The following is a 12,912-nucleotide window of genomic DNA, read 5'->3' as shown; positions in this document are numbered from 1 at the left end:
TATTCTATTTTGTTTATTTTAAACCGATAGTTTGATAAATTAATCCCAGTGTACAGTACTGGGATTAATTTATCAAACTATCGGTTTAAAATAAACAAAATAGAATATTTCAGTTGTTGACGAAGGCCTTTCTTTTCTTTGGGGAATAGTACAGATTCATGTTTGAGTACAATAGTTCGAAGTCATACTTTTATTATTAATATTTATGTCACAAACTAACATATCCACGACCAATTTGCTACTAAAAACGTTGCGTGTGGTGCAATCAATGTACTTGGTTTGTGGTTTTAGTGACTGTTTCTTGAAACTACGGATTCAGAAGCATAAACATTAATAAATCTTACAACTTAATACCAGTGTTAACTCAAATATTAAAATCAAAAACTTTTCCGTAAACACAGAATCATTTTTAAAATCAATCCAACTTCGTTAAAATATTTGTAAAATTAAAGATCACTGTCATAAGCGTTATTTTGGATAAAATTTGAAAAGGAAATGGCATTCACATGAACAACAAAAAAGATAACAGATCGATAATAGTAAACATGCACATATGTGTTTGTATTAACAGTCTGTTTTATAGTCGTGTACTTCAGTATTAAAAAACGTTTTCCACAACGTACCTCTAATTTATAGAAATTCTAACTCAAAATTTCTTTACCCTCAGAGTTTCCATGCTATATATAATACATAGCTTAGACATCAGAGCAACCATGCAATGGTTCAGGGTCGATCACATCCAAAACTACTATTGAAACATGATATAATTTTTCTTCTTCCTAAGTTACGTTATGGATTCACATCAGTAACATCTGCATGTATTATAACTGTAGGTGCTATTTGCCCTGTATGATTATTTATATAATATGTATCTGTACGCAACGTATGCGCAATCATGTTCACATTAAGGGGATATACAGATAAGGAAGTTTATAATGCAGTTAAATAATAACTTTCAAAATGCCGGTAGCTTTATAGTGAACGAACACTTCCTTGTTAGGCTAATTCATACGTATAACTTGCACATTGCTATACGGTCGACTTGTGGCGTCTCATATAAATACGCTCTTTGCAGGTTCAGAGAAGGCTTAAGCTACGGTCACCTGCACAACTCCAGGGTTGATTTAAGATTGAATTTTCGTATACGTTGCTGATCACCGGAACTATTTGTGTGAAACACATAAAACTATTAGTCTTCCTGGTTTTCATATCTCATTCTCGAATATATCAAGCAGGTAACTGGACGAGTTTCCTTCTTTTTTTTTAACTTTTAAAATAATATTCATGTTCCAATAATTACTTTTCAGTGATTTATTAAGGTATTCTGATCAAAAGTAAACTCACAATAAAGGTCAGAACTTAAAAGTAACTTATACACCAATGGAAAGCACCCGCTGTCAGGCGAACTTTGCTGGAAAATTATATATAACAAACTAACCAGCAGATCCTAAAAATTCGTCAATTATATACAAAACATGAAAAGAAAACAACTAAACCCTATAATGATTAGATTGTATTGAATCATTTACTTGGATTACGATAGAAATTAAAGTCGGTAACAGCAAAGGTACCCAGCTTCACGAAGGTCGACTAACACAAATGTTTTGTACGTGTAATGTTTCGTGCTGTTTTTACTTTTTCCTAAATCCACATACTACACCAATAACTCAAAATAAACTTCGTAAGCGAAATAAAGACCACACATCATAACTCATGGTCGCCAGTAAGGAGAATTTCATCGGTGGTATGTAGCTTATTCCCCAAGTGTAATAGCGGTGTAAGTATATATTTTGTTTTATAATTATCCCAAACAAAGGTAAATGAGCAATGAAAAAACTGACTAGTGCACCCGACTGCTTATGATGTCAATTAATGTGAATGATTTGTGACGTGTTACAGTATATACGTAAACAAACAAAATAAATAAATATAGGAAAAAAAAACTGTGCAATTATCTAATATTTCATACAAGAAATCCTTATGGAACTAATCCGCATCTTTAAAGCTCAATGGTTTGATAGATAAAAATTGCCTTCTGTAAATAATATAGATTCAAATTAGCAGTACAGTTGTTGTTTTATTTACCCACTTTGTACGCGTGTATACATAAAGAAGATGTATATATATACATATATCCTTGACATAGCTATTTGTTCTTTTTTACATATTGCTAACACGTTCAGGTTTTGCAAAATAAGAACTTATAATTTCTCAACTTTAACCGCAAATAGCATTATTTATACCGTTAATGGGTTACTTAAACATTTTAGTTTTTATTTTTACAATCATTATACTATCTATTCAAAGCAATTTTCCTGTTAAATTTGACAAAAAATAGTTCAAGCTTAACGTATAGACTCCTACACATCACGTAAAGCGAGCTTAACTTGCCATGTAAGGGTTAACAAGTTATAAAGCGTCCTTTTCCCCATCCTCAGAAGACACCATATACACATAACGTATAAAAAGCTTAGTATAATAATGCGATAGTTTTGATAATGTAAAACAAACATGAAACACAACAAACATTTAGTGACGTGTTAAAAAACTACGTCACAAACAACAATAAAGCATCCCACAGTTGTATACGGTTTCCTCTTAGAAACCGTTGTCTGACCCAATTAAAGTTCCAGCAGTGAAACCAGGTCAGAACAAACGTTAGTAGTAGCACATATAGCAAGAGTAAATAACCATTATTAAGAGACCGGATACTGGAAAAACATGCGTGGGTCAGCGTAATAAATAAACAGAAAAAGAGGTTGTCTTGAAACAAAGAAAGTCCGATACACCACCACAAAATACGCGATCCGACAAATATTGCAGCTGAAACTGATTTTCCAATAAAAACACATGAATAAAAGATCGATGACAATGGAAAACTTGTGTGAAATTACTCAGCAAATAAGGTGGCCTAAACATATATTAGCAATTCAGTTGACTGAGACCTATGGTTATTTTAAAAGTCACAGAATGCGAAAGTTGTTTGCTCGTTAGAAAATTCAAGTTACATTAAGACACAAAAAGTGTTAATGTTGAATCACTAGTGGACTGCACCTGCCTGAAGTATTGTAGTGGACGATGAAGGTCTCAGCAAACGACTCCAAGCAGGTGCAGTTTGCTATAAATTCAATACTAACACCATCTCCTCTGGCCAGATCAATCTTAAACAAAAGGTAATAATGTCTAATGCTTGAATGCTGGTCATCAAATGATGCTGGGGAGGGGGGGGGGGGGTAGTTCTGGTTTAGACCAACACTATTCAAGGGTTAAAGATGAAGAATATAAGTACTGAACAGTTTGTAAAAATGCTGTGAACTACATTCTTCATCGTTCTCACTGACTGTCCTTCTGTTCCTGCTGCTTTTGTTTTTTGTATGCTAAGCTTGTCCAAAATTCAGAGTATAAAGACAGGCATCATAGACTGCCCAGTTTTTTAGAATGAATAAGTATGTAATAGAGGAAATGCTCACAAGTAGGGGAAAAAATTAATAACCTACAACCCTCCTTAACACTTGATAAAGATAAACACAAAAATAAGCAAAAAGGAAATTGGAGAGACAAAATCATATTCCCCTATGTCAAAGGTCTATTTGTAAACTTACAGAAAATACGAAAAAAACAGAAAGTATTCAGAAGCCCTCACAATACAATTTCATCTAGTACATGCCAAATACCTTAAGATCCAACAGAAAGTTACAACACAATTTGCAATACCACCTTGTGAATGTGGATTCAAATATGCTGGAAATACAGATCCAAAACGATAAACAAAAATTACACTTCAATATCATAAAAGACTTACTAATATATCTGTAATAGCTCACCATTCCAGAGAAGATGACCATACTATAAACTGAAATAATAAAAACATGATGGAATACAAACTACACACACACACACACACACAACAAAAGCCTGCTACATCCACCTATCGACAACACAGTCACTAGTATAGATAGATGACAGCAAAACCTGGGTACTTTCTTGAAATCATTCAGATAACTTAGTTGACTCATGTCCTAATGGGAGAGCATACATATGAATGAATAACGCACCTTGTTCTCTATTAAAGACACCCAGGATCAATTTCCAGACCCTACCACCACAGAAATAGTCCTCATCAGGATTTTCCTGAAGACAGCAAAAGATTATTGGCCAAAACATAGGATATAAAAAGAATTAGTAGTTAGTATTTAGTTATAAAGAAATAGAAAATAATTAATAATTAGAGTTAGGTGATTGTACAGGCTACTAACCATGACAACAACTGTCTAAAATCCATTGTGTACATCTGGATGTTATCAAACTGTGATCAGTGAGCAAGAGGTGTCATATCTAATCTGATATGCCACACACAAGTGACAGCAAACAGTGAAACCAAAGTGTAAAAGTTACAACTGATGTCAAACTCCAAACACTTGTGAATTCAAGAAGTTGTAGAGAAACCATGAGGTGCTTAGATTTTCCCTATATGAAAATCTCAAGGTTTCTCTGCTACTTCCAGTTTTGTTGACTTATTATACTAGTACTAAGAGCAGCTGGATGATCTAAAACTTAAACAGATATTACAAGGCAAACACAAGTGACTATAAATGGTGGGATTACCTCAGGATACCAAATCTCTTCTCATATTACAAATAAAAAAAGTCAAAGTAAGCTGCAAAGTGACTATAAGAATTTGAATCTTTCCTAATATCACATTTGAAACAAGCAGTAAAGTGATTACAGAGTACTATATACTGCATGCTATTCTGGTTCAACACAAGTGAAACAAGTAGTAAAGTGATTACAAAGTATTATATACTGCATGATATTCTGGTTCAACACAAGTGAAACAAGTAGTGGAGTGATTACAGAGTACTAAATACTGCATGATATTCTAGTTCAATACAAGTGCAACAAGCAATAGAGTGACCATTAGGTACTAAGCCTCACCTGATATTCCAGTTGAACACATGTGATAGACAGAAAGTAGTAGTGACCATACAGTATTAAATCTCAGATGATATTCTAGTTCAAAACAAGTGCAACAAGTAGTAGAGTGATTACAGAGTACTATATACTGCATGATATTCTAGTTCAACACAAGTGAAACAAGTAATAAAGTGATTACAGAGTAATAAATACTGCATGATATTCTAGTTCAACACAAGTGAAACAAGTAGTGTTGAACCAGAATATCATGCATTATATAGTACTCTGTAATCACTTTACTACTTGTTTCACTTGTGTTGAACTAAAATATCATGCAGTATATAGTACTCTGTAATCACTCTACTACTTGTTTCACTTGTGTTGAACTAGAATATCATGCAGTATATAGTACTCTGTAATCACTCTACTACTTGTTTCGCTTGTGTTGAACTAGAATATCATGCAGTATTTAGTACTCTGTAATCACTTTATTACTTGTTTCACTTGTGTTGAACTAAATATCATGCAGTATTTAGTACTCTGTAATCACTTTATTACTTGTTTCACTTGTGTTGAACAATAATATCATGCAGTATTTAGTACCCTGTAATCACTTTACTACTTGTTTCACTTGTGTTGAACTAGTATATCATGCAGTATATAGTACTCTGTAATTACTCTACTACTTGTTTCGCTCGTGTTGAACTAGAATATCATGCAGTATTTAGTACTCTGTATTCACTTTACTACTTGTTTCACTTGTGTTGAACTAGAATATCGTGCAGTATTTATTACTCTGTAATCACTCCACAAGCAAAACAAGTAGTAGAGTGATTACAGAGTACTATATACTGCATGATATTCTAGTTCAACACAAGTGAAACAAGTAATAAAGTGATTACAGAGTACAAAATATTGCATGATATTATTGTTCAACACAAGTGAAACAAGTAATAAAGTGATTACAGAGTATTAAATACTGCATGATATTTAGTTCAACACAAGTGAAACAAGTAATAGTGATTACAGAGTATTAAATATTGCATGATATTTAGTTCAACACAAGTGAAACAAGTAGTGGAATGATTACAGAGTACTAAATACTGCAATACAAGTGACCACAAGGTTATAAATCTTGCATGATATTACAGTTTAGCAGAAGTTAACATAAAGTACAAAAGTGACAAAAAGGTACTAAACTTTGCATGACATTCTAGTTCAACATAAGTGACAAGTAGTAGTAGAGTGATCACAGGGTACTAAATCTTGCCTCATATTACAGATTAACACAAATGATAAGTAGTAGTTGAGTGATCACAAGGTACTACATCTTGCCTCGTATTACAGGTTAACATAAGTGATGAGTGGCAGTAGACTAAGCACTAACTCCTGTAGCAGTTTTTTTAAAAGTTTTACATAAATATAGGGTTATTTTCCAATGAAGCATATAATAACTAAATTCTGGAGTTATCTTATGCTATAAAAGATAAAAGAGATCTAAGCCCAATAAATATCAAATATACACAATAAATCTTCCTTCCACTTGTGAGTAAAAAACGACAACAAATTGCATAGTACATTCAAACAGATCTTTTTAAAACATTATAAAAATGAGATTGATTAAAAGGATAATTTCCAACCCATGTTTATGAAGCACAAAGATAAACAAGTAGAGGTAATTTTCTTCCAGGTAATTGACTAGTGCCTGACAAGTAATCTACCTGTTCCTACGAGTATACATGTTGACACGTGTTAGGGGTAGCAAGACAGGTTCGTGATTCCAAGTGTGTACAATCTATACCACCATCCAAGCAATCATAAGGTGAATGAATATTGGCTATTCAGACAGCTACAGAAGTATACGCGGCAATACAAGCTCTTAAATTTCGCAGGGATAATTTCTAGTTATTTAGGTCAGCGTCTTACATAAAGGTCTTTGACTTCGAGAAAAAGCTCAGTTCTATTATATTTGTAGTCGTAGTTCTACCTGCTGGCCAGCAAGCAAACTAGCCTAAACAACTGGCAAGTATATTACTGTTAAAGTCGAGTTTTTATTACATAAACAAGGAAGTATATATATATATATATGGCTACATTCTAATCTTTCAAGTCCATTCTCCTTAGTTTTTACCATTATGATAAACGTTCTGCTCTGATTACGATGGCGAGTAAACGCAGTACACATGCAATAACTGCAAAACACCGTGTCGAAGTTAATCATATTCACAATGATTCAGTTTTTTGTCTTCACTTACCGATACTAATAATACCTACCAATCAGAAAAAATAACAATTTAGAAATGGCACGTACCAATGATAAGTTCACGTTCATATTTCAACTGCAATTATTTTCAATTGTTCGTATCAATTATGAATCACTTTGTATTAAGATAATATTTACAGCATGACGTAGTTTTCCTTCTAGTACAAACAATTTTCAGACGGTCATGTAATGCACGTGAAGTTGAAGTGACTGCTTCGTTAGGAGTCAGGCTGCCACGACACGCTCGTTCTAATCAATTATTCAAGTAATATTACTCATTCTCAGCAAGAAGCAAAGTGCATTCTAAAAACTTCTATCAATACATAAACCACACCTATGTACATTTATTACATTTAAGTTCAAACTGTTCCAAAGTATTTCTCAAATAAGACAGTACGAACCTTGGCATTTTAAGTTAAATACAGCATTTGGTACTAACTAATTACATATAAGACAAGAAAATACTCAAAATGCATTGTCTTTGCATGACTGACTTAACGCTTTTTTTTGCCACATTACATGATGGTTAAAAGCCTCAAAGGGAATTTTGTAATAGCAATATTAGTAAAGTTCGGTTTTGGTTCTACAACATTTTGTCCGATTTTTATATTAAGAACCACAGTGACGACTGATTATCATTTCAATCTCTAACTAAAAGTAGATGATATATATACGAGTCACAATATATCTAAATATATCGCTCAAAATAAAGTGTTTTAAAATACGATTAACCCTGACATTTTATTTTAACAAAATACTCATACAAAGGAACTCATAAAGCTCCATCTGTTATCTTGGAGACGAACACAATCACATATTGCATGCAGTTGAAACAACTCACTTTCAATCCTAAACAATACTCAGGTAAGACTCGTTATTCAAGCACGCTCCTCGGGTAAACAAATTGTATTATTATATATTATTACACATAATATATTAACATACTAAATGATAAAGATTATGATAATGTGTGTTGGAAAGGGCGAAGACTTAAATCCTTAAATAAGAAGAGTAGGAACACATACATTATAAGTAGGTAAAAGTTAAGGAATACCTTCTCTGCGGCTGAGGTACTGATTAAACATATACACAATAGTAGTTGATCTTTGTCTTACCTTCTTTATTACTCTTAATTCTTATTACACGACTGACTTGATCAACATACTGACTCCATAACTTCAAAGATCATTCCTTAGGATGTAATTTTAAATAGAACTTATAAAAGAAAAATTCAGCTAAAAATAAATAATATTAAATACACATACAAATTAAGTACATTAAATATATAAAAAAATTAGTTTAAGCTTATAAAATATACTTTCACTTCCTTTCTACTCCGCCATTTTTTTTGGATTAAAACTTTACCGTAAACTCAAGTATACTTTCTTCTGTTATAACAAAAAAAAGTTTATTTCCACAATCTTTAATGATTTAATAAAAGTATCTCCTATTCACTTTATTGTCATTTCTGCGATTCCTAGCAATACTTGTAACAGTTGCAGTACATTTGGATATATTGTGACTTGTGTATATACGTTTAACATGACACCCTTTCAAAATCTGTATTCGCATAAAAAACAATTACAACACACACAAAAAAAGAACAAAAAGCACTAGTTTACTTACCCCAAGTTCGGAAACGTATTATACTTTAAAGACCCCATTGAAATTTAATATCTTTCCGTGTCAGGTCCCGGATATTTACATATTAGTACCCATATCAACAACCGGCCTTGGAATGTCACGAATATAGTATTATTAACCACTACTCGTCAAACAGAATTTCGCTAGATGGCGCTGGTACAATTCACGTTGATATTCAATACAGAAGCCCAAAAATAAGCTATAACATGAATAAAGAGTGGCGATGTCCTCCAACCACTTACACCGTAAGTCATTAGTAAGTAGCGTCTCAATACGAAAAGATACAATTAAATTTCTTTCTTTCAACGTTTCCTCCACATGTCGTTATCAGGCAGGAAACCTCTCGAAGAAGAAACAATTTGAGTACAGCTTAAGTTATGCAACATCTGCCTCATATGAACTTTCATCAGTATATGCTCATTGAAGATGTGGGGAAAACAGTCCACTTCAGATCGTGTCGGGCCAGATTGCTACAACTTAAAAGACAGTATCAAACACTAAAAATTTAAAAACAGACATTCCTGCAAGACAGGGCCATATCTGTTTTCCATACACGTTAGGAAACACTTTGCTGCAATCACTCATACTGTTATCTGTTCTTCGAGTGTACACTACACGTTGATCCTCCCAACCTATCGCTGACCGCCATGTCAATAAGCAGTGCGCCAATCCAACTTCCTTTCCAGCATGTCTGATAAACGTAAGTGCGCCCCCCAACGGCGAATGCTGCAGTACTGGCATCTCTCGCGCTCGTGTGGTTCATTCAGCATGAGTAGTAGTTACCCATGCCCGGGGGGGAGGATGTGTGAAAGTGGTGTGGCTCCTTGTCCGTTCACTCTCTGCTTACATAGATACTCTTGTAGGGCCCCACAGCTCACCGGAAAGAGTAAATAATTGCTAAATCAAAATTATTTAAACAGTTTTGTCACATAATTCCATACACATTCACAAGTCTCCAATTTTAACATTTAATTGCAGAAGCCCTTTTTTTTTTAAAGCTTTACACTCTAAATTTAGAATGTTTATTATTATTATTACAACTCAATTAACATTTTAACTTTACACAGTCCTTCAGTAATAGGTTTCTAGTGCTAAAAGATAATTTAATCCATTGGATTTTCTTACCAAAATAAGTTGAACTCCGACTACAAGTTTTAAATTTACAATGTGTAAAATGACTCGTTATAGCCTTATTTTTATGTCTATCTAGCCTTGAAACTTCTTCTGCCAGTGTTAATATTTTTTGTTGTTGTTGTTGTTGTTGTTAAGCGTAAGGCTACACAATGGGCTATTTTTTATTTTTTGCTCTGCCCACAGCGGGTATCGAAACCCGATTTTTAGCGTTATAAGCCCTGAGATTTACCACTGAGCCACCAGTGGGCAATATTTTTAGTATCCGGACGATTCACAGTAACGATTGGTTGAAATATGCGCATAAGAGATGTAAAAAACAGCTCTAAAACATCATAATCCAAAAAAAAAACCACAAAAGTGTTATAAAGGGTTCCTGTTTACTTTGACTCACTCTTTGTCTTCTGATGCATCTCAGACTAGCTCAGAAAGTCGATTTCATTTTCTAACTGACCTAAATTTTGAAAAGTAGATCAGCTATTTTCAAGGTAATTTTTTCCTCTATGCTTTACGGAGCGAATGGTATAGGAACACATAAAAACAGGAATCGTTCGTAAGCCAAATCTAGTAACTTTATTAATCTCAACTACGACCTTGGCCTAAAATAGTAACTAAACTTGGGTTCACGAAGGGGAAGGAAAGAAATAAAGCTAGTGACGAATCAGTTCAAATTTAAGATAAATTTTAAAAAGTATTACTACAAGTCAATCAAATACCACACACAAAAAATAAACCTACAGTTAAAAAAAAGAAACTAAGGTAAAATTAAAATGCGAACCACACTATGTTGTGATGATTTACTCCTTTTACAGCGAATAATGATATTCAAAATTACACAGGTTCCATCTCTTGGTACATTGAAGTACCTGTAACTGCATACACTTTTGATAATTTCTTTCTTTTTACACGAAACGCGAACGTAATCGTAACATGCATAAAACATAATCTTGATTCCCATACTATTTTCTAGAAAGACTGTATTGAACGACTCCATCCAAACATGTAGCCGAAGGATGTATGCGAACACAGAAGCTCAGTTATTGTTTATAAGCCAGCACGAAGTGAGAAGATGGAATGGAAAAAAAGCTCCTGAACTGTTTATAAATCTGATTATGTTTATTGTATTTATAAATATTTATAAAATGAGAAAGTCTGGCAACCATAAAGTACATACTGTAGTTCGCCACATGCTTTTACTTACCGCTTTAAAACTGATGTATGATAGTTTGTGATTTTCTCTCGTTTTAATTCTACACATACAACCAAAAAGAAAAAAACAATGTGAAAGAAAATTATGTTATGAGAAAGGAAATTGTTGCATGTGTCTTTATCTGCAGGAACCGTTTCGTTAACGGACGTTATAAGACTCCCCCATTTCCTTTCGTAACCATTCTCGTGATCGAGTAATGGAGACTGCGTAGGAAGACTGGGTAGCGAGAGAGAAATCTACACTGTAAAAGTTCACTAAGTTGTAGGTTTTAGCGAAGGAGGACAACAACTATCTGAAAACGAATGAGATAAGGCCTGTGACGACCTCGCTAGCTAATAACAACAGTAGTTTAGTCCTAGCCAAATAGCATGACGTTCACTTTCAAACACGCTGTTCGATACAACGCACTTTGTTCTTCTGACAGTTACACTAGCGAGATTCAAGCCTAACTTCATACATAAAGAGGACAAAAATCATGTTTTCACCTTTGAGAAATTACTCTAACATCTACACATGTTTATTATTCTATTAATTCCAAGAAGTAGTGAAGGTACTAAAGAGGTTAAGTGTGTCGTTTATCTGTTTAGGTGTTTTGCAATGTACAAAATCGATTTCTAAAATTAAAGAGGCCAACATGTCTCCGCCACGCAATCCCAAGATGGCCAATTTTGACACCTCAAAAATCGTGAAAAACAGAAAAATCGAAAACTGTCTAAATCTCTGTTTGGGGCCCTGCATGAAAGTATCTTTGTAATTAACCAAAACCCCTAAAATTGTGGGTTTATTTAACCTTCTGTCCCTCCTAAGATGACCAAAAATGTGCTTATTCCCCATTTTTGTATGTATATGTATGGGACTTTTAAAATAGCATATTTGTACCAAATTCCATGCAAATTGCCCGAAATACGATAGAGTAATTGTCAAAAATCCTAAAATTATGCTTTTTGGTTACGAAAAATGGGCAATTCTATTTTAGTTTGTCAATGTGTGGGACCTGTAGAAAAGTATCTTTATACCAAATCCCATGTAAATTGGTTAAAATACGGTCGAGTAATTGACCAAAACCTCCAAAATTATGTTTTTTGTGAGCTCCGACTCCCCTAAAAAGATTCAAAATAGGAAAATCCAACTTCTTTATATGTTAATACGTTGGGTGCTTGAACATTTATATTTGTGACAATATTCGTCTTAGTTGCAGTAAATATAACCGCACGGGAGCCCAAAATATACATTTTTTTTAGTTGTTTTACCTTTGACTTCATAAAATCCTTTAAAAAGCCTAAATTAAAAAATAAATGGAAACTGTCTGAGTGTATTGGACCAAGGTAATAACCCTACCACGTTTCGAGTCAATTCGCCGAGAAAATAAGGAATGGCGGTCGATTGAAAAGTGTTTGAAAGAGGAAGAAGAAACAATGGAAAAACAGCACATCTCTCTGTGGAGACATAATAACTAGGTTGTAAAAGGCCTGTCTTTACAATCAATCAATACAGTTCAAATGTATTAACGGATTTTATACTACTGGATAGTAGTATGGCCGACATAAAATCTTTGAAATATACCTATAAATAACGCAAAATATATATATATACATGTCCTTAAATTTACAATAGAATGCTATTTGATATTATTTTGATAATGTTTAAGTCAAGAAACTATACTTAATAATACAAATAATGATTTTCCTTATTCTCTTGTCCCTCGATGAGCCAGCAGTAAATTTATGGGTTTACAACGCTAAAATCGGAG

General features: G+C 33.5%; 1 protein-coding gene across 16 annotated transcripts in view; it reads right to left on the bottom strand.

Annotated features, from left to right (window-relative positions):
• LOC106463665 (rap guanine nucleotide exchange factor 6-like) overlaps positions 1-12,912 on the bottom strand; it is a 165,523-nt gene that overhangs the window by 46,286 nt on the left and 106,325 nt on the right. The window contains exon 1 of one of the 16 annotated variants that reach the window (XM_022391238.1): positions 8,804-9,471. The exons of 14 other annotated variants lie outside the window; for them this stretch is intronic. Coding sequence is in view for 1 of the 2 variants with exons in the window: in XM_022391237.1 (XP_022246945.1) it covers positions 662-676 (15 nt within the window). In the remaining variant the exon portion in view is untranslated. Of the gene's footprint in view, positions 1-661; positions 692-8,803; positions 9,472-12,912 lie in introns of those variants that run through there. One more of the 16 variants, XM_022391237.1, reaches the window with a different exon arrangement.

This window comes from Limulus polyphemus, unplaced genomic scaffold, assembly GCF_000517525.1.
Source record: "Limulus polyphemus unplaced genomic scaffold, Limulus_polyphemus-2.1.2 Scaffold1457, whole genome shotgun sequence".
Taxonomy (NCBI): domain Eukaryota; kingdom Metazoa; phylum Arthropoda; class Merostomata; order Xiphosura; family Limulidae; genus Limulus; species Limulus polyphemus.
The sequence above is the reverse complement of the archived record's forward strand: the minus strand, read 5'-3'. Positions and strand labels throughout refer to the sequence as shown.